Raw genomic sequence first — 24,212 nt, forward strand, 5'->3', positions numbered from 1 at the left:
GGGGGGGTTCAACCCTTGAAACTTTTGTTTTACGACAAATTGCCGAATACCGACTGTTGTATCCTCCCCAACCCCTTACAAGGATAATTCTGGCTACACAAGTGACCAAAGTATTCATTCATTTTAAAGGTTTACTTTAATTAAAAATATACCAATAAGGTTTGATTAAGTCTGTTTACTATGCAGTTTGTTGCAATAAGCATTAAAAACTCTCCACAAAATAATTTTATAATATAGAAAGTATAAGGTTTTATGTTCTGAAATTACGTTAAATAAACAAAAATGAAAGAGCTTATTGCAGATTGCTGATGCAAATTACATTACCAAACACAATCAGTGGCGGCGCTAGGCGTCGGCGACTGCCGACGGCCTCGCGCAGATAGAGCCTCGCAAAATTCCCAGAAGTAAATTCTCAGAAGTTTTAAGAACGCAAAAGTAATCAAAATAGGGCGTCCAAGAGACTGCACAGAGCCAGCCTTAGCAAATGCGGGGCCCAATTCTGTCGGGGTCTGAATTGAAAATATTCAATAGCTACAGCTTATTGATCAGCCAACTCTATTCCCCCCACCCTCGTCCTATTTTCTTTTTTCTCTTGCTCCCTACGTTCGTCTAAAAATAAGAAAACATTCAAAATGCTACTCCTCCGAAATTCCCCCCCCCCCTCCATACACACACACACACACCGAAAGCATTATGGAGCATCTGAAATTTCGTTTCCAGGTCTTTAATTTTGCGATATTTCCAGCTTAAAGCTCCCAAATACTCAACAACATCGAAAATCGCTTAAAATTGCGTTTTTGTAGCTCGAATTTCCAAAATTACCGAGCCTAATATTACAAAATATCGCCTTACAATCGCATTTTGAAGGCTTGAATTTCAAAAAATATTCGGGCAAGGGTCCCCATACCGCCTTTCTTTTATATCATAAGCAATTAAGTTTTTTAAACTACATTAACAAAAAGTTTAAGTGGAATGGCTCCTAAATATAAAATATTGCTAAAGTTTTTAGGACCATAATTTTCAAAATTTTTCGAGGAAAGAGCTCCCTTCATTGTCTGAAATTCTGTTTTTGAAACTTCAATTTCGAGAATTTGCAGGGGATTGATTTTGACCTTTTTTTAAAAAAAAAAGAATCTGAGACAGTCTTTGACCCTAAAGTCAATAAATATGGCCTATAACTGCGTTTTTAAGGCTTTAATTTCTAGAAATTTCCACAGAGACCGCTGTACCTCTTTTCCCCTAACATCAGCAAAGAAAGCTTTTAACGGCGTTTTTAAGCTACAAATTTCATAATTTTTCCGGGGGAGAACCCCCGGACCCCCCTTTCTATTATGTCATTTTTCCCTCTTCAATGTGCTGCCCCCTCCCCCCACTACCAAAAAACTTCTTTTTGATTGCGCTACTGGGTCATGAAATGTTTTTGTCCTAGAAATTAAGTGAATTACGAACTCAAGTGCCAATAGTTAGTACAAAAATTAATGCCATGAAAACAATTATTTGTCTGAGAATATTTTATGATTAAAAGGGCCTCGCAAAACTGTGCATCGCCGACGTCTATTTTTGCTCTTGCGCCGCCACTGAACACAATCACTAGTGCATCTTCATCTTCGTAGCTACAACATTTGCCGAATTCATCATAACCTCCTAACAATAAGCAATATTAATGCTTTGCATTGGTAGATTATTCAGTGGTTCTTCCACCGTAGTTTTTCCAAAACATTATTTCAGTTGGTAAAGTTCCAACAGTTGTAAACTGCAGAAAAACTTCAGAGACAAAGTTGAGAGAAAAAAAAAAAACACTGCATACAAACTTTTACGTTAACGTTAATTTAAGTCAATTAGGGTAGACCGACCAGTGAATGAACAGTTAAGCACTATTTCATTTTTTAAAAATCCTAGTAATTTTAAATTCTATACTATACAGATTGTGATAACATTTTAATTGATCTATGTAAATATCTCTAAAAAATCGCGGGAACTTAAATGGTTCCGCTTCCGACTTTTTTAGGTGTTTAAAGAAAAAATGGCCCAAAGACCCAGTGAATGAACACCTCGAACCAGTAAATGAACTCAAATTGGTCCAGTGAATGAACATGATAAATTTTGATTCAAAAAGAAACTAAGTTTCTTTGAGATCTATCTATCTATCTATCTATCTATATATCTATTTATATATCGTATCTATCTATCTCTATTTACCTATTTATCAATGTACTTATCTATTTTTCTATCTATCTACTTATCTGTATCTAGCTATCTATATATATTTATCTATCTACTTATCTATCTATCTATATACTTATCTATAGATCTATTTATCTACTTATCTATCTATATACTTATCTTTCGATCTATCTATCTACTTATTTATCTACTTATCTATATATCTATATATCGTATCTCTCTATCTCTATGTCTATTTACCTATTTATCAATGTTCTTATCTATTTTTCTATCTATCTATCTGTATACTTATCTATCTATCTATCTATCTACTTATTTACCTACTTATCTATCTATCTATCTATATACTTATCTTTCGATCTATCTTATCTATATATCTATCTATTTATACATCGTATCTATCTATCTCTATGTCTATTTACCTATTTATCAATGTACTTATCTATTTTTCTATCTATCTACTTATTTGTATCTAGCTATCTATATATATTTATCATATTTATCTATATATATTTATCTATCTATCTATCTACTTATCTATCGATCTATTTATCTACTTATCTATCTATATACTTATCTACCAATCTATCTACTTATCTATCTATATACTTATCTATCGATCTATCTATCTGTATACTTATCTTTCGATCTATCTATCTACTTATTTATCTACATATCTATCTACCTATCTACTTTATCTATCTATCTACTTATCTATCTATATGTCTACTAATCTATATACTTATATACTTATCGATCGATTTATCTACTTATCTCTCTACTTATCTACATACTTATCTATACATCCATCTACTTATCTGTCTATCTACCTAACTATCTACCTATTTATCTGTCTGTACATCTAAATATCTACCAATCTATTACCGTTCCTCCTAATCAATCTATTTATCTATGTACCTGCTTTTTTACCTGTCTATCCACCTATCTATCTATCTCCTTATCAGTATATCTACCTATCTATATCTATCCACCAATCTACATCTATCGGTCTATCTACCTGTCTATATATCTACCTTCTATCTCTATATCAGTTCCCTACCTAGCTATCTATCTCTATATTAGTCTATCTACCTATCTATCTGTTAACCACTACCTATCTATTTATCTATCAATAAATCTATCGATCTATCTATCTACCAATTCTACCTCTATATTTATCTACCTATATATCTATTTACCTCTTATTTGTTATACATCTATCTCTATATCTTCCTCTATTTATTTATCTATCTATATACAAACATGTATATCTACCTATCTATTCTCTCTCTTTGTATATATATTTCTATTTCTCTATCTCTCTATCTATCTAACTGTCTATCTATCAAGAGAGATAAAGATATAAAAAGATAGATGTAGGTCGGTTAATTTACAGATAGAGATAGAGATATATAAAAGATAAAACTCAGTAAAAAATGCATTGTTTACAAAGACAAAAATAAATTATAAAATATATAATGAAATCTTTACTAATAATAAAGCTGAAAGTCTCTCTGTCTGTCAGGATCTCAGTGACGCGCATAGCGCCTAGACCGTTCGGCCGATTTTCATGAAATTTTTCACAAAGTTAGTTTGTAGCATGGGGGTGTGCACCTTGAAGCGATTTTTCGAAAATTCGATGCGCTTCTTTTTCTATTCCAATTTTAAGAACCAAAATATCATAAGATGGACGAGTAAATTACGAAATTATCATAACGTGGAATCGTAACATGGGCACAAGCCAATTGGCGAGATACGAAATTATCATAACGTGGAACCGTAACATGAATACAAGCCAATTGGCGATAAAATTTACCATACATTATTTGCATACAGGCGAACCAAAAGACCTTTTAATTTTTCTATTACGGGCAAAGCCGTGCGGGTACCACTAGTATATAAATAAATCAGCATATAAAACTATCTGCATTACAAATAAGTAAGAAAATTAAAATATCTCAAAGAAACTTCAAATTTCTGTTTAAATCAAAAGAAATTTTGCCATTGTGCATTCACTGGGTTTTCGCAATTTTTCGAACCCACTGACTGAACACCCCTCCACCTGAAAATCTACGCATTCTGCATTGACTGAAACAATTTAAATCCATAGCCTAAATATGTATACTTAATTTTTCTTTCGTAAAGTTAAAAAATATAATTTATCAATAAAAATAATATTCATCAAAATAATTGCTTGCGCGAAACCAGCGTTATTATTTTAAAAGAGAAAAAGAATGATTCACGGCAGTAAAACTTTCAAATTTTTTTCAGGATAAAAATACGTATCCAAAGTAATCAATCAGGTGTCAGATAACTTAGAATATCAATAAAGAACACTTTTGTAGTGAATTTATTTAGAAAAAAAATTTTGGAAGCTTATTTTTTTTTTAAAAAATGACGCGCTGTTCATTCACTGGGTGGTGTTCACTCCCTGGTCGGTCTACCCTATATTGTCTTACAGGCCAGAAGAAACAGGCGGCAGACAGCGGGAGAAATCGCTAGACACACGACACAGGCGACTGGACGACCGATATCACGTTTTACCGTGGCCAGAAGACTGCACGGTGGTGGTCTGTTTGCACGACGCCCTATATGGTGTGTACCTCTAACGCCTGCCCATCGGAGAAGGCGTTCTCTGTGGTGCCGGGAACACCGAAATGGGAGAGACAATGAATGGGGACGAGTACTCTTTACAGATGAGAGCAGATTCAGTCTGAGTAGCGATTCTCATCGCATACTCATCTGGAGAGAGCGGGGAAGCCGCAATCATCCCTCGAACATCATTGAAAGGGACAGGTATGGAGGTCGCGGTGTTCTCGTTTCGGGAGGCATCATGCTTGGTAGTCGTACAGACCTTCACATCTTGGACGCAGGTTCAGTCAACGGGACCCGTTATTGTAACGAGATTCTTCTTCCATATGTGCGTCTTTATAGAGGCGCTATGGGTCCGCAGTTCCTCTTCATGGAAGACAATGCACCATGTCATAGCACAGTAGCTGCCGAACACCTCTTAGAGAGTGAGGATATTGAACGTATGGATTGGCCGGCATGATCTCCGGATCTCAATCCCATCGAGCATGTATGAGATTTTCTAGACAGATGCTTGGCAGCTCGTACCTTACCACTAGTAACGATTCAGGAGCTTCGATTGGCGCTGCAAGACAAATGGGCAGCAATGCCTCAACAACTCATTGACACCCTCATTCTCAGCATGGGCAGACGTTGTGAAACCTGCCAAGCAGTCGGGGGAGATCATTTCCCCTACTAAAGACCGGATGTTTCTTGCTGAACACCCATCACAGGGATGTTTCGGCCTTCAGTCGCATTGCGCTCCATGCTACTTTTTCAATAAAGCTTCTTTTTATCCCTCTGATTTCTCTTTTAGTAAGTGTTGCTTACTACATTACACATGTCCTTACGTATTGAGGATCTTACGGTATTAAATGTGTTGATTTGGAAAGCTTTTGTACAAAGTTATATTGAAAAACCCGTCTCGTCCTTAATTTTGGCACACCAGTGTATGCAGATTGAAGCAACGAAGAAAAAATTCTTTCCCTGAAAAATGTATACATTAGGTCTTTATTAATGGAAATTCCTCACCTCCGCGACAGACCTTACCAATGTCATTATTTCGGATATGAGAATAAATACTGGAGGGGAAATACATCAATTTTAGAGAGTACCAAAATTATAAATTACTAGTATATTCTCAAATTTACTAATTTGGAAATATATTAATAATATACTATTTTTTAACACAAATTAGAACTAAAAGGATAACTAAAATTTTAGTCGTACTTGAATTAAAAGAGTTTAATATTAGATTCACACTAATCGTTAAAATAGCTCATCGTTTTCACCAATGCACAAAATTGCTACTTTGATATTAAGTTGACCTCTATTTTCAAAGTATTTTTTTTTCTTATTTTATTTCCGTGAACAAGGTACTATGATTTTATTTTATTATTATTTATGAGTAAAATAATTGGAATTTAGCTGGGTCATTGTATAGTTTCTTCAGTAGGCAGTACTTTCACGTAAGAATTAAAAAAAAGAAAACAAAAGGTTTTGAAATTCAAAAATATTATCGTTCAAAAGTTACACATTCTGGAGAATGACCCTTAAATGAAATATTACGAAGCCATAGAAACTTTTTGGTGAAATACATTGAACAGATGATAAATAATGAGAAGAAAAAAAAATCTATTTTAAAAATCCCTCCAAGAAAAATTATCTGGCCGAGCCACTGAGATTAGACCTCCTTCCCCTATAGATTCTCAATGAGTGATTAGAAAAACAATGACTGCATCGTAATTGCGACAAAAAAGTTGGGCTATCTGTCTTCTGTTTGGGTTTAACTTTAAGAGAAACTATTGAAAAGATATCAAAATAAATATGATTCAGAGAATTGATTTTGTTTTGAAGTTTTTGTTTTGGTACGAAATTACTTTTTTTTTCAAAGTATTTTTTATCGAAATATTAGTAACTCCATTTTTGTTCGAAAAAAATGATTTTTTCTTTTCTTTATTTATTTTTTGTAAAAAACCTTTACTAAACAAATTCAATTTTTCTAAAGTGTTTTCGTTTGCTTAATATATATACTTTTAACAGCAAAGTTTTTGAAACGCATGACGCATTAAGGTAATGTAACATTCCAATACTTTTCAGAAGCATCCTTAAAATTGTTTTCGAAAATAGTCATAGTTTATTATTGTTTTGTGTATTTAGAAATCTGTTATGTCCACATATTCTGTTAAGAGATTAAATTATATACAATAACATGTCGATACAAATCACCTATAAAATTTAATTAAACATAATAATAAAAATAAAATCGGTTGCTTTCTAGTTATCTGCCTGCTTTGTTGAAACTAACATTTCACAAAAAAAAAAAAAAGATAATAATAATAAATAAAAATGAAGAAAATCGGAAATTAAATAAAGAGAAAAAAAATTAAAAAAGCTTTTTTTTCCTTTTTAGGATAAAAAAAACAGACAAATAGTTCTGACAGCATATTTTCACTGTTTAATTTGAACTGGAAACGGTGGAAAAAGTGGTAAAATTTTCAATGACAAGTAATTTAATCAATTGTTATGTTTGGAAACAGCTCTGCTAGGACTTAACCAACATATATATTAAAAAATACATTTGAAAACTTTTCTTCTCTGATAGCGGAAAAAACAAAAATTTATTTGCATTTCGTGCGGCAAGTTGTTGCAACTATTTTTCCGTAACAATACGAACATTTTGCTAAAAATAAGGGCAGTAAATGAAGCACCGATTTAGAAACGGTACTTACTTTTTCCCCAAAAGATTTCATATACCCATTCCAGAGAATAAAAGAGATCCAAAAAGGCCGCCAGCGAGGGCATCACATATTTCCAATTCATGGAATACATTTGAATAATTTGTTTTAGTACACCATAAACAACTCGTTCTGTACTAGCAGAGCAGCGTGTGAAAGTGGATTTCTACACCGATTTGATTATTCCATTGGTTCGAAAGAGAACAATAGCTCAGTATTTTATCCACTGTCAGGAATAAGCGAAAGTCATAACTCAGGCTCGAGTGCGACTACAATTCCGGACGCATGTTTTTCGCCCTTTTTTGCAGTCCATCTTGAACTTCGCACTTCTTGCTATCGTACTCTTTTCAACACCCAAACTAATGTCGAGTGGTGTGCTTTTATTACTCTTCCGGTTCCAATCTCAAAAGATTTTACAGTTCTGTTATCTACGTGTGTAAATATTCAGGGTGATTCAAAATGAATGGTGGGGGGTTCTAAACGTGCGTATTTCTAAGCAGAGCTGCAGAGCTTTGCTTAGAGCCAATGCGGACCCCTAGTCAATTCGGTCTCCAGGTCCCCTCTCCACACACAACATTTTAATCTTATACTAGTCCTATTTCAAGCCAAGCCCTCTCAAGGGCCCGGGGCGCTAGTTTCTTAATGGCTCTGACATGGGCTTCTCGTCGGTCTTGTTTCTAGAAACAAAACTGTGGGGGGGGGATCTTTTTTTTTTTTTTTTTTTTTAGCATTTAAATCATTCTGACGATGTTCGCCCTTCTCCTGACATCTGAACGATATCACACCTGTACTTCGAACTTTTTCCATACAAGTGCATGAAAGCAGTCACTGTCACAGAAGCAATTGTTGTAATGATCCAATTTTTCAGTTCGTTAAGATCATCAGGTATGAGAGGCGAGACACAGTATACATTTACGTCTTCTCATGGGAAAAATCACATGGTGCTAGATCTGGTGACCTAGGGAGACCTATCATAAAGTGCTAAATCACCTCTCCTTGATCGCCATTTTGATTAACTGAATAATTAATAATAAGTAAGACACATACGATATCATGCTGAGACATCTAGCGGTAGCCCATTGAAACTTTACAACTTGATCTTTCAATTTAAGCTCCACCAAAGAGCTGTAGTTCCAATATTCTCAAATCGGTAGCCTTATGGAGCCCCAGCATTGTATTTGAATCACCCTGTATTTTGAAATTATGTCGCGGTTTTAGGGAAAATACAAACAAAGACAAGCATTTTAATCGTAGAGTTTCATTACTAAAGTCATATATTTATGCCGACCACAAAGCTCGGGTACAGAGGGTGAGTCATGGGGATCATGAATCCCCTTAAAGTGGTCAAAAATAACCAAACACTGTATTTTGAGCACTTTTGATTAGAGTTGTCGAGAAGGATGAAAAATGTGACTTCGATTCCTTTACCGCAAAAATCAGACCCATTCCAAAGTCTTCTGATTTCGAGAAATTATCGGGAGAGTGAGTCCCAATGAAGACATCCGTCGTGGCTCAACACTTTTCTGAAAAAAAGAGTTCCCTTGTAACTTCGAAACACGTGTATGCTATATTTTGACAAATATATTCACTAATAACGCCTAAGCAATAAATATTGCTCCTGCGTAAAGGCAAATGTTTTACGTCTGACGAAGTAATCTGAGTAACATACTACTTCAGTACAGGCTCTTCATTTAGGGGGTCATAAGAGGTCAATTGGCCCCCCCCCTCTCCCGGCTTAGGGAAATTAATATATTTACATGTAAATGGACCTGATTCTTGCTGTTTTTTGGTATAGGTTACAATGAGTATGTACCCACACCCTGGAAGTTTTCGAAATGACGGGCCTGCTTCAGTGTCATTTCTTGTATCTTATAATTTTAAGATCGATTGGTCTGGTACATTATTGCCACCGACAAAAAAGTCTGGCAATACTTAATTCGTGTTTCTAAAAGTGTTTAAAAGTTAGTAAAAACAATTTTTTTCCCAAAAAGGTTTTAAAATCAATATTTTTACATATAAATGTATGATGCACACTAATAAACGCAACGTTTACCGGCAGCCAGATAGCTCACACTCTGTTCGAAAGAGTATAGGGAAAGATATAAGAATCAGTTTTAATAAAATATTCTCTCGATAACATTGCTTGGTCAAAAGATTTAGACCGGCGGTTAGGAAGTCCGACTGGTGAATACGAGCTTAAGAGTGTCAAATTAAGCTCTTTCTAAGAAGGGTTAACATTTAATAAGTTAACAATATTCGAGCATGGAAGAAACAATAACGCATGATAATGCAATAAAATATTTGAAAACGATTTCTAATAATGAGTTCATATAAAGTGGCATATAAAGAAAAGCAGTTAAAATTGTAAACCGTCGCGTACGCGCAAGAACAGGCCCGGATCTATAAGTTTTGGGCTCCCTGCAACAAAATCTGTTGGACCGCTCCCCAGAGGCAAGCAGTGTATCTTGGTGCTAGTTATTTTCATTAAAAAAAAAAAAGCTTGGGATATCTGGCCCCTTAAGGACGCCCCCCCCCCCAGGGTGGTTCTAAAAAAACTTTTTTTCAGCCAGAGTCCAGGAACCCCCCTATTTTTTTTTTTTAGACTTACTAATAATATTATGCTGCAAAAGTTTTAGATTCTTACTCAAGTTTTAAGACGGTGCTCAATGACCTCTTAATTTAACATTAGCCGTAGCCTAGAAAATGTCACTAATTTAGAAACATTTAATTTCCCTAGCTTTTTTTTGTAAATAATTATTTTAGTGCAATGTATATGCATAATACTCGTGTATATTATAATATGTAGCGTTGTTTTTTCATTTCATTGTATTTTTTAACCCCCCTGAATATACTGATGAAGTTTGGGGGAGGGGGTTGAGAACCCTCTTTCAGTTGAAATAGGAAGCTGAAATTCATTCAATACATTGCTATCCACAAGTCTAAAAATATTGAGGGGTGTCCTGGTATCTAGGAAAAACTTTTTTTACATGTATTTTTGAACCACCCTCCCCCATCCCCGCACTGCGGGGTCTCCAGGTACGCAGATAGGTACCCTACTGGCCTGCGCAAGAAGTAAACTGCTCAAGCATCTTTGGACAATCACTTAAATACTTTTCATTCCGATCAAGGCAATTGGTATTTTTCAAATGCAGATTCAAAGAAAAATATTTTGCATTTTTGATAAACAAATCATCGGTGACGCTTCCATTCTGCATCTTAAGTCAGATCACATGAAAAATACGTCCTTCTGTAAACGAATCGAGAATCGCGAAGTTTTCAACTGGTTATTCGAGTGCGTCGAGAATAATGCCGAGACGGAAAAATATCAACTCAAGGGCAAAACTAATGGATTTTCTTCTGAAACTGGTTCACGTCAAATCAGAGAACTAGATTTTTAGAGTTATTTTGAAAAAATGCGACGGAAGTTGACATTGGGTGCAGATTTAGCTAGCAGATAATCCTTGTAATCGATACACTGTGGGAGAAGCGTTAACCTAATCGCTTTTCCAGTCCTTGTAATCCCCGGACAATTTTAGAAGTCGTTGCATGTAAATTACGAAATGTTTTATTTATCGTAATCCATTTCTGTTCAATCTTTGTAGAGGCAAGATTTGCTGAGACTATTTTACAATCACCCAGGAGCGAATTGATTATCAAAACAATGTCATTTTTTAAATCCCAGATTTATAAAATGTTTATAAACATCTCTCAATCGGCAAATGCCGCATAAAAGAATGCGGAAATGCCTCTCTTTTCCTATCCGATTCGGGGAATTTGACAGTAATCTAATATCATATTTCAGAGGATAAAAATCTTTTTCTTTTATCTTGCATTTTAGATTCAAACATTCGATTAGCTGTATTATCTTTTGAAACTGCCCAGTCTTTTTTTTCTTTCTTTTTTTTTAAAATCTTTTTTAAAATTTTGTTTATTTGTTTTGGAGCCCAAGACATCGTATTTGTCATAAAATACAGCATAGTTGCTATAAAAACAAAAGACTAATTTGCATTTTATGTAAAAAGCAATGAACTACAGGTAATAGTTGCTCATAGCGCACACCGAGTGTCAAGTCTCATGCGCGATAATTAATCTTTGAAATCATATTGCAATAATTAATTGCAATTTCATTGCAAATAATTACTCATTATTTAGCTATTAATTTATTGGGCTTTCATGGAGTAATAAATGATACATACAGTCGAACTCCGTTATAACGTACCCTGATTTAACGAGAACCTGGATTTTATTAGGAAATATTCAGAAATATTTAGAGGCCGTATCCAGAAATTTTTTTGGGGAGAGACCCGGATTCGCACATTGCCCTAACCCACATTCACACACATATATACATATAGACGCACATACACGCATAACAATATTTAACATAAAATACTTTTCTCGACTTTAAATCATTCCGCTGTTGGAATTGTTGTTGTTTTTATTTTAACTTATTTTTATTTTCTTAATTCACCTTGTAGTGGTAAGTATAACAGGAGAGTGTCCCTTTAAGTCGGATGTAGAACATACATAATTTCAGGGGGTCCAGGGGTTTCTCCCCCGGAAAGTTTTTTGAAAAATAGATATAAAAATCTGTATTTTGAGGGGTAATTGAGGGGGGTAATTGAGACTACAAAAATATGAAGAAAAATAGGCAAACAAAGTGTTTTAAAAGTTATGCATTCTTTCGCAAACCAAGATCAATCAAAATAAAAATTGCTTGCTCGACAAATCGTTGACATTAATCGACAGAGAGGAAAAACGAGAGAGGAGAAAAGAGAAGCGCATCGTCATTTGCTCATATCTGCTTTTAGTGCAGTTTGTTTTTGATCACTTCCCCAACACCCCCCCCCCCCTTTCATCAAATGCGTACATTATAAAAATTGTACAAGATGATTTAAAAGAAATGGTGTAGAGATCGGAAAATAAGAACGAAATAGTAATATTCTGGCGATTTGGGCAATTCATACTTCGTTTTCTTGATAAGAGACAAAAGGAAGAAGGAATTTCAAAAACTTAATTTTCAAAGACTCTAAAACAGATGAAATTATTTAAGGGGAGTCAGTACCCTCCATACCGTCAATGTTAATTTGCACAAGTTCAGGTACCTTTTTCTGAAAATCTATTAAAAATAAAATTATGAAATTTTTTTCTGTACCTTAAGTAGACTCTTTTCTCTATACTGAAGTAAAATTTCACAAAAAGAAAGCTTAGTTTTTTTTTTTTTTTTGAAAAAATTCTAATGTGTAAGTCACTATTTTTTTCAAAAAATGACATTTTGCAACACGAAAACAGCTTTATAAAAAATATTTTTCGAATATAAGAAAAAATTTACTTAAGTATATGAGATTAGATGTATGGAATAGGTGGTAAAAATTTTAAAGCCTAACACAATTTAGTTTCTGAGAAAAAGGAACATTTAGTTTCAAAATTACCATTTCGAGATATTGCAATTTAAAGGGGAAAACCGTACATCATCAATATAGGTTTACATATTTTTTAAAGCTTATTTTAACTTGCGTCTAATATGAGCACGATCAAGAAGCTTGTATCATTAAAAAGGTATTAAAATGGAGCTTCAAAATATATAAAAATCAAATTAATGAAAGTATTTAGGGTACTGACTCCCATTAAAGCACTTTATATGCACTTTTCAGAAGTTGATTGCAAAGTCTTACGAAATGATTATAACTTTGTAAGACACACCCGCTTCAAGTAAATGCAACGAAATATTTCTCAAAACAAACAATTTTTTTTCATTCACAAGTAGTGCAGAAAATGAAATAGAGTAGAGTAAGTGTCATTTTTTTCTCATGCTTAAGATATTAACAGTATGCAGTAGAAGTGAGATATAACAAGCAATAACGAAAAAACTTTCAAAATACTGAATTCGGTATTAAATAAATGGCAAGAAAATTTATCTTGAAAATATGCTACAAAAACGCGGGAGATTTTTGCATTTTTTACTCTAGATGCATCAAGGAGCTGAATTAGTTACATCTTGGTAACAAGATTCGAGGCTAATCGGAAACAAGGGGCCCGGCTCGAAATCGGTGTAGTGTAAGTTTTATAAGAGTTTTAGGGGGAGGAGGGCATGAGCGTGCTCAGGGGGGGGGGGGAGAAGGGACACCTGTTGGCTCGGGCCCGAGTCTGAAGGGGGCCCAATATTTTTAAAACTAGGGGTGAAAATAGGGTCTTCACAATTTCACTCGTTTAATAGTTACAAAATTAAAAATAAAAAAATCTTTGTTATTTTCCTTTTCCAACAATAGAAATTAAAAAAAAAAATCTTTTACGGTGCAAAACATTTCGGGTTTCGGGGGAAGGGGGTGTCGAGTTCCCCTCCCCCTCCCTCTGGATACGGCCATGCCCTATAATGTTTAGTCTAGAGGAGCACAACTTGTTTTTAACGAGCAAACCTCGCTTAAAGCGAGCAATTTATTTGCGATTCATAAAATTTCTATTGATTTCCAGCTCAGCTTATCTTTTCTTGAAAAAGCCTTTTTAACTTTCTAAAGTCAGCTAAAAGTTAGTGATGAATCCCAAGTCGTGAAAACATATGATGCGGGCCACTTTTTTTCAAATTTCAGGAGCAGAGACGTAGTATTAGAAAATTGAAAGTTATAACACAAGTGATAACAGTGTGATCACTTCTGAGGATTTTATATCTCAAACTCAAGCAAATGCAGCTGAAAAATAATTATGAAACGGAATAAGATTGCGATGAATCTGAAGAATTGGAACTCTCAACTTACTCAATGAAATTAGATGTGCAGAAAAACTTCAGACTTTTTTCGAATTCAGGGTGCAAATTATGGAATTTTTTGTGCGTTGAATATTTCTCTTAGACAATAGTATAAGAAAAAAAAAAACAATTTTTTTTGGAGATTCACAAAAACGAATAAATAATAAATAAGAAAAAGCAAATTAAGTACGAGTATTAAAGTTTTTTTTTCACGATATCGTTTTTTTTACGAGCACTCTGTTGTACGAACAAATATCACGACTCCTCTGAGGTCTTTATAAACGAGTTTGACTGCGTTTTTATTAATTACGTCAGTTAACACATTTAATTAACAAATGGTGTCCACATTTTTAATCGCCGGTTACCGGTAATATCAATTTTATTCGTAGCCCCCCCCCCCTTTTTTTGAAAAAATGGGCAACTAAATTTTTCCCTAAGTGCTAAACGCTAATTTTATTTTTAAACGTTTTCAAATTAAGAATTATAAGTCACTAACGCTACCAGAATGACTTCCTGCGGGAGGGAGGAGGGTTTGGTCATAACCGACCTAACATGCATATAAACTACCGTATTAGGAGCGGTAATGTTAAAACCAGGGGTTCTACAAGGGAGAGGTTGAATCCCCCTCGCTGCGCCCAATGTCTAAAAACATTAATGTATTTGATTAAATTAGTTCACTAAGGCTACCTCGTGATTTTGGTGAAAAAGGTTTTTCCGATTATTTAATGCCTTTTGCACACTTTAATGTCATTATTATCATTTTATTTTATCTATTTATTTTGAGGTGATTTTTGGGTGGTGATTGACATAACTTTTAAATCGTTATTCAATTATTTTTGTCGAAATGCGGCCGGTAGTGATTACTAATTTTTGATCATAGCAATATTTACACATTTAAAAACTGCATACCATGCTAGAATTGACAATATGCCTTATACCAAGAGACCAGAGGTGTTTACTCCCTCCACCGCTGTGTCCCTGTTGTGCACATCTATCCAATCATGCTCTAAAAATAGGTGTAGTATTAACTAGATAGACAGCGAGAAATCGGTTCTATGGACAACTGAGCTCTCTTAGTAGACAGTTAAGCTTCCGAAAAGCGTATGCGTGAACCAAAATTTACCGTAGCTTGATAGGATGCAAACAGCGTTGCATCCACATATGCTTCGCTTTTGCCCGTTTACATCAAGTTTCGCGCTTTCAATGGCGGCCAGTGGCTGTCGCTACGGTGTTGAGCATCTAGTTATACTAAATCTGTGGCTATAAACCCATTTCAAGTTCTTTTAAATGTATGTTCTTAAACATGCACAAAGTAAATAACTATTGTTGCGACGAGTTCCGTATTTAATGATTCTTGTATGTTTAGTCATTTCAACGTTATTGCTTAGAGCTTATATAACTACAACATAGAAGTATCAAGCAAGTTAGTGCCGTAAGAAAGCCAAATACGTAACTTGATATTTCCCCTTGAGATAGTAGCCAGTATACTCAGGTTCAAAATAGAAAATTGCACTGTCAAAAATTAATTACTTAGACAACCTAAATCTTGTAGCAAGTATTTTTTCATATCAAGAGGGCAGATGCTATTTAGGGACTAATTTCGTATTCCCCCCCCCCCACTTTTTTTTAATCTATAGCCCAGAGGTTTCTAAATTCTGTCCAAGGGCAGCAGCTGAAACCAAAGGTTCAGTGGTGGGCCGCACCATAACTAAATCACTTTTTGTTGACAGGGCGTTTGTCAACCTACGAATAGGGTTGCCTAACGCCTTTTTAACAAAAAGCAATTCAACTATAACAGTAACTAAACTCCTATTTCTGGGGAGGGAGGGGGGTTGAAAAATTGCAATGAACATAAAATGAAAAAAAAAAAAAAGGAGAAACTTGGCCAAAGGTATATGAAAAGTTCAATGGGGAAAAAAAATGAGGTTTGCAACTACTAAAAAAGATGTCCTCCTCAATCGCATTAGTAACAGATATGGATTTTCTCTAAAACAATTTTCCTTGCGTATTAATATGAAAATTAATGCTGCTAATTATTTTCTCAAGAAGCCTCGTGGACCACTAGTCGGAAACCCCTGATATAGATTCCAATCAGAAAAACAATTTTGAAAACGAAATGTACCGAAACTGTGCCGACATGAAAAAAAAAGAAGCTGAAGGTCTCAAATTCTATCTCTTTTAGACAATAAATGTACCCAAAGAAAATTTATTACGGTGTAAAACAGGACTAACACCTCGAGACTGCGTTGCTTTATCAAAACACACCGGAGAAAAGACCTACAGACATTTTCATCCTAAAAAAACATCCTGACACATGAAGGTCGTTTTGCGTCATATTCTGAGTACAAGTACAATGGAATTGTTAAAGTACGTTTTTCTGGACTCGGAATCAGTGTTTTTTCTCCCCAGTTAACAATTAAATTACTATTTTTTAAAAGCATGCATTACAATGCCAAAGTGTCGAAAATGAGTAAAGGTGACTTTGTGGGATTTGAAGCAAATGTTTTATAATAGATAGTTTTACTTAAAGTGTCTATTATGAGTAATGGTGATTTCAAAGGAGCATATAGAAAAGTTTTCCTTGCATATCAGAAGCAAAACATAAAAATTGTGCTTTATTATACTTAATGATTTTAATTAATTTTTATTTTCTCCGATTATTCACCTGAAATCAATTTTCTACACAGATCAACGCTGCGTTTTCACCTTCATATGAAGCAAATATTTTGCTATAACATAGAAGGAAAGTAAAATAAATGAATACTAATATTTTTGCACTATTAATTAAATTGTTATCTACTCATCTTTTTTTGTCTAGTGTGACATTTTCACCGAGGAATTTTAAACTTTGACTTTTAATTTTTACATATTTGAATGTAAGTAACACTTGTGCATGATACATTTTTTTAGTCATAAAAATCTAAAGCTAAAAGTCCATTTACACATATTCCAAATGAAGTCTTACCAAACTTGTTTTTCAATTTATATAGAAGTTTGATAAGGCCTCACTCAACCTTAAGGTCGAAGAACTTTCTTACAATTATGTGAAATAGACCTATCAACAAAATGCAACACTTCGTTGCCTTTATTATATTGAGCCTCAAAACTGTTAGCACAAAACAAGAGAAACATCGGTTATTATTATCAAGCATTAGCGAAATAAGTTTTTTTCGTGAAGAGTCGTTGTTTGTTGACAAAAGAAAATACATTTTCAGTGAAAATTTGCGTCAAACTCCGTAATAAGGAGCACACTGTGAAATCTTGATTCGGTCATTGCAGTTAGTGCCCTCCCCATTTCTTACAAATTCGATGTTTTTGATTCTGCCAACAATGCTTAGGTGCACTATACTTGCTACTTGCTATGCTGCACTGCTGAGCCAACTTCCTGGGAAAATAAAACATTTCAAACTTTTCGTTGTCTGTATTATTATATTACCATACAGCAGACGATTTTGTAACTGTTTTGCAATGTTAACCAAATAATAATAGTTATATAAAGTATTTTCAATTGTAGTTTTAGAATAAATTGCCCAATTATATTTTAAGTTACCAATGTTTTCTAAGCAACTATTAATCATACTTTATCCATTTATTTTTTTGATTAACAATGAGAGTCAGCGACAAAACAGTTTACGATGTGGCAGTAGAATCACACTCAAGGAAAACGTTCAAATGCTTTGTATTCCAGAAATTTATCAACATACTGAAATTAATATTGTTCTAAATTAAAGATGTTATCGATGATGTTTACTCGAAATACTATTGAAATAACGATAAGAGTCTCTTTTCTTGCTAGAATTGTACATCGATCAGTGTGAAATAAAACAATACCTTTATACCGAAAATATCGATAAAAATGTTAATGAAGTAAAAAAGTAGTAAAAACTCATAACAACTAATTGCATACAAATGTTTCAGGGTTACAAACAGGGCTGAGGAGTCAGAGTAGAAATGACTAACTCTGGAAATTTTAGAGCCTTCGACTCCTTCAACCCAAAGTCCGACATAGCAAGCACTATCAGGGTTGCGGACTTTGCAAGAAAATGTCCGAATCCGACTCTTGAAATTTTAAACCTTCGACTCCGACTCCTTTACACCAAAACCAGTCCGATTCAGGCTCCGACTCCGCAGTCCTGGTTACAAGAAACACCGCTTTCATTGCGGAAGACACGAGCTTATGGATGAATGAGTATCCGACAAAAGTCGAATCCGAATCTTCATTTGGAATACATTTTGTTGCATACTCTTCCATTCATAAGCTCAAGACTTCTGAATCAAAAATGGAGTTTCTTGTAACCCCAAACTCGCGTTTTGTGTGGTTCATTAACATTGTTTTAAGCAGCTGATTGATCATTACTTGCATTTTTTTGCATAAACTCACACACGTACCGTGAGAGTTTCTCACATCTTGGAAGATAATAATCAGTTATTTAAAACATATATACAGGAAACAGAAGAGAAGATATGAATGTACTTACTAGGCATGTAGTTGTTAAATCCAATCGATGAATCAAATAAACTTGATAATGAAGGACACGGACTGCACTCTGCTGATACATATAATGAACTGCAGCTATCGCTCCAGGAATCTTTCCTATGTTGTGTTGTTGGGGAACAACTTGAAATAGGGCTCCGCTGATTTCCTATTCCAGAATCTCCGTCGAGACTACTTAATTTCTTTACATTATGTTCACCGGAATAACTAGATAAGAATATTTTTGGCATTGAAGCAAGCTGATTACTTTGCATATCGATGCAGTTTGGATTTGGTGAACTTGGCTCGGTAACGAAAGCAATAATGTACTGGGCTTTCAAGTTTTCTTGCGAAAGATCAGTTATTTTATACTTCCGATTATCTATTGATTGCAAGCTGTCGTTCACATCTTCGATTATACTTCCATTGAGCACATCTGTCAGAGTATTCTGATCTTGCTCAAAACCATTACCTAAAATGAAACCATTCTTCTCTAAGACCGGCTTCGAATTGTGCATCCCACTTTTATAGGAAGCGCTAGCATTTTTAGATTCGAGTAAAATTTGGTGTTTTATATCTTCGTGAGGTTTTTTCTCAGTTGAATCGTTTAAATTTTCATTTTCACATTTACCATTAAGTTGCTCTTTCGGAAGGATGCTGCTCGGCCAAAACGAGCATGTTTTATTTGGAATATTCGTAAGCACCGTTTCATTGACGTCATTGCTGTTGTCCGTGATAAAGGTTTGTTCCTCCTCCACCATTTCAAATGACTGACTCTTTTCGACATTGTTCAAATATTTGATAGATTCTAAAAGCTGGTCATTCAGACTTGATTCGCTTTGCGATAAATCCCATGCTGCATTCCTTTCCTGCTGACTTTTCTGAATTGCTCTCAAAACTCTTACGCTTTCCAAAATAGTATCCACAGTTGGAATTTGTATCTTGCAGTTATTGAGGGTAGGGCGAAATGGTTCTTTTTCGTCCGTCGTTTCTGTAATGTGTTGTTTGTTTTGAGAGCCATTGATATTGCTAGGGTGTCTATTGATGTGTTCGCTGATGGTCAAGGGACTAGGAGTAGGGAAATTATTTCCATTTCTTGTGAGTTGTTCCTGGAAAAACTTCAAACTTTGCCGGAAATTGATGCTATTCAGCTCCGGCTCCTCAATTGTATCCGGAAGAAATATTTTGCTGGTTGATGAAACGTCTCTGTGTGCAACTACAGCTTCAATGGCCATTTTTGCAATCAATCATGATGGGACTACCTAAAAGGAAGAATAAAAAATGTACCATATATAAGTTTCAGAAACGTCAATGCTTCTCCTGAAATCAAGAGATCAAAACAGTAACACAAAAATGCTTTGTTGTAATATAGTGCAAAAAAAAAAAAAAAAATTGTAACATAAACAAGCAAGCACATGTAACTTCAACAACTGCAGCTCAGACCAGTTTCTGGTGGCAACTAGAGATGAGTTCGGGCTCATTTTTGAGAGCCCGGGCCCGCCCGAGCCCGAAAATTTGTAACCGAGCCCGCCCGAGCCCGAATGATATTGTCTCGGACCAAAATCGGAGCCCGCCCGAGTCCGAAGGAAACTTTCTTGTATCAAAAACTAAGCCTTCTACAGTCTGACATGATCTCTTCGTTAATGAAAAATGATACGTCAAATGTTCTTCATTAACAGAAGTTTCTAAATTTTCTTAAAATGCTCCACTTCAAATGCATTACTGTATGACCTATTGCAATAGTAATTGCCAAAAAAAACATTATAAATAAGCGTTAATTTTTTTAAATAATGTTTTTTTTTGGGGGGGGAGGGGGGGGATTTGACATTGATTGAACTGATTTAAATGTTCCTTTCATTTTCTAACAGTGGGAAAATGTTTATTTGCTTTGAATTTGTATGGAGATTGGCAATTGAATATGTGTGCTTGAGCCCGAGCCCGCCCGAGCCCGAAACCTATTTTCGGTTTTAGAGCCCGAGCCCGCTTCGGGCCCGGGCTAAGCCCGTCTCATCTCTAGTGGCAACATGAAACATGAACTCTTAGAACACTAGTCCACAAACATGTTGATTTTTTTTTACTTTTTCTTTTCTTCATTTTCAAACAACGCATCTAGTTTTTCTTTACCTTCAGGCTGAAGTTTTTCTTAGTTCAAAAGGGAAAAGTTTATTATTTAAGAAAGCAATCAAAAGAAGAGGAAAGCTTCAACTTTGTTTACTTCTAAACGATGATTCGAGTTTTATATTTCATCCGAATTTCCTTAGTTACGCATCTTGAATAAAAGGAAAAATGTCATTTTATTGCAATTATGACCGCATACGGCGAAATTCCATTCCTTCATTTGAATTTAGTAAATGTTTTTAATCAATTAGAGATCTTTAATGCTGATAACGTAAGTACACATTAAGCCTAGAACAAATTAATTTCTAAGTGAGACTATTTCAACAGCATCTGTGCATTATTCGTATTCTGTATGTAAAATTAATGAAGTAGGGGAATGTGGGGCAAAATGAAATAATTAAAATCAAAATGATCAAATTGGAAATTCGTTTTGAAAATTACACTACACAGAGATAGAACATTTTATTAAAAAAAAGAAGAACTTCAATTAAAAAATTATTTTTCACTTTTGACAGTTAATTTGCGCTTTAAAAAAAGAGTGAAAAGTTCACTTTTTTTTTCATTGGGGCAAAGTGAAAAATGAAATATTTTTCTAATGGAATTTTTTTTTATTCACAAATAAAAAATCTTTTATCAAATGAATCAGGAAATAAATGGTTCAATGAATAAATAAAAAGATAATTAAACAATAAAATAATAATTAATAAATAAATAATTTCATGACGAAAAATAAATGAGTTACTGAAAGAAAAAATGAATAAGAAAATAAGTGAATGAATAAATAAGTGAATTACTCTATAAAGAAATGTAAACAAATTAATAAATGAATACGTAAGTAATTTAGTAAATGATGGAGTGAGTAAACAAAATAGACGATTTCAATTTGCCCCATCCACTTTAACCCGCATGTACTAGACGAATTGTACAAATATTTAAAATACAAAATAAATTAAATAATAACTAAATAAATACCGCATCGAATATTAGAAGGTCTTAATTATTATTTAAAATGTTAATAACAAGAACTTTATCATTTTAAAATTAAAAAAAAAAATTGATTTACAACAAAATACTAAAAAACGAGTATCAATTTTTTGAAAATCGCCTGTATTATCATATGCTTTACTTTTCGGCGGCATTTTTTTCTTAACTCGGATAGACTTCATGTGCTACTACACAGTTAAAAATATTACCAAATAGGTGGCGCTAAAAACAGTAAATATTTGACCGTTTGACTTTGCCCCGCTCTTTCATTTTGCCCCACATTAACCTACTAAGTTTATTTATTGACTAATTATAGCCAATCAACCAGTAATGGGTCGGTTTGTCTTGTATTGTCAATATAAAGTTTGTAATCGATATTCAAGGAATACAAACGGTGGATTCTCAAAATAACGCCTTTCAGGACCCCCCCCCCACACACACACACATTTTTTCCCAAACGTAACTATTATCTAAGCTTGGAAAAAATGTTCCAAAGGAAAAAATTCAATTTTCTTCGCATTTAAGTATTTGAAAGGTTTCTTTCTTAAAGACTTGACATTGCTGTTTTTTTTTTAATCAGATCGCAATTTTATTGATACGTACTCATTTCTTAGCTTTTTATCTATCATGTATGTATATTTTGCCACTGATCAAGATATTTAAGATCCTTTCGAGCTGATATGCCTATAACTAGTCAAGTAAAGTTAAGTATTGTAGTTATGGGCACGTACGACCATGATTTATTTTTTGGCCATTCTAACTTAAAACCATTTTGAATTTATGATTAAACATAAGCTATATATATATATATATATAAATTTGGCAGACTTTAAATGAAATGCAGCAGTAGAATAGGTCTATTTGTTTTACTTATTTACTATTGTTCTTGTTGTACAGACTAGCTTTTCAAAAGCGATTTGTCAGGTTATACATTTTTTAATTATATTTTTGCTGGAATTTAATTGTATTGGTTAGTTGAAATTGGATTATATTGTAAGGAAAAAAGTGTTTTAGTATGATTAACTACTTCTTTTGGGCATTTAATGAAAATAATTAACTTTAGCTAGCATGACCTTGATTAGTTTTTAGTATGCCCATTACTAAGCGAGTGTGACCATAACTGGTCAAACAAGTGTATTTCAATTTATGTGAATATATATATAAATCATAGTTGAAACTTAATGAAAATTTCACAGCTTTAAAAGTGCAATATCTAAGTTCTAACGCCGTGAGAATTATTTGCATCCATGAGCTAGAACTGCAACAGTACAACTAACAATCCAAAATAAAAAGAACCCTAAACTATGCCCATTACTAGTCATTTATCCTAAAACTTTGAAAGCAAATTATCATGTATTTGCACGGCACAAAATATTTCACTGGAAGTTTTCACAAAAGATCTTACGCAGTAAGATATCGTACACCAATGAAGTCACTCTTTCAGGAGAAAAGGTTTGCGAAATTGTGACAGTTTGTGACACGGAAGAGGAGGAAGGGGATAACAAGAAATGTGACACACATTTAAATGTGTAATAAAAGCATTTTCTTAAATAAAAATATGTTTATGCAATATAATATGGTATGGGACAATGGTAGGGGTAAAATATGTAGGGAAAAAAAAGTGTGGTATCATTTATTGCAAACCCATAAACTAAACAGAAAATATTCAAAGGGATGTAAGTAAAACGAAATACTAACATAGATACCAATCCATTGACATACAATGACGTCTCGGAGACATCAAAAAGTCTGTAATAGCACATGAAATCAATGACATCTTGGAGACGTTAGTCTACAATGGCACTTAAAGAGAAGGACGCCTCAGATACATAAACGTCTACTACGGCACATGAAATCAATGACATCTTGGAGACGTTAGTCTACAATGGCACTTAAAGAGAAGGACGCCTCAGATACATAAACGTCTACTACGGCACATGAAATCAATGACATCTTGGAGACGTTAGTCTACAATGGCACTTAAAGAGAAGGACGCCTCAGATACATAAACGTCTACTACGGCACATGAAATCAATGACATCTTGGAGACGTTAGTCTACAATGGCACTTAAAGAGAAGGACGCCTCAGATACATAAACGTCTACTACGGCACATGAAATCAATGACATCTTGGAGACGTTAGTCTACAATGGCACTTAAAGAGAAGGACGCCTCAGATACATAAACGTCTACTACGGCACATGAAATAAATGACATCTTGGAGACGTTAGTCTACAATGGCACTTAAATAGAAGGACGCCTCAGATACATAAACGTCTACTACGGCACATGAAATAAATGACATCTCCCAAACGCCATTGTTATATCAAGGGATTAAAATGAAAAATTTCAGTCATTGCAAGTGATTTTATTAGTATGTTAAGGTGTAAAAAACTTTAAAAAA

At 34.2% G+C, this 24,212-nt stretch overlaps 1 protein-coding gene across 1 annotated transcript in view; it reads right to left on the minus strand.

The window, feature by feature from the left end:
- Positions 1–24,212, minus strand: part of LOC129230973 (uncharacterized) — a 141,509-nt gene that overhangs the window by 56,690 nt on the left and 60,607 nt on the right. Inside the window, exon 2 of the mRNA XM_054865211.1 lies at positions 18,711–19,968. Within this exon, the coding sequence (XP_054721186.1) occupies positions 18,711–19,941 (1,231 nt within the window). The 5' untranslated portion in view covers positions 19,942–19,968. The remainder of the gene's footprint in view (positions 1–18,710; positions 19,969–24,212) is intronic.

Source organism: Uloborus diversus, chromosome 10 (assembly GCF_026930045.1).
Source record: "Uloborus diversus isolate 005 chromosome 10, Udiv.v.3.1, whole genome shotgun sequence".
NCBI lineage: Eukaryota > Metazoa > Arthropoda > Arachnida > Araneae > Uloboridae > Uloborus > Uloborus diversus.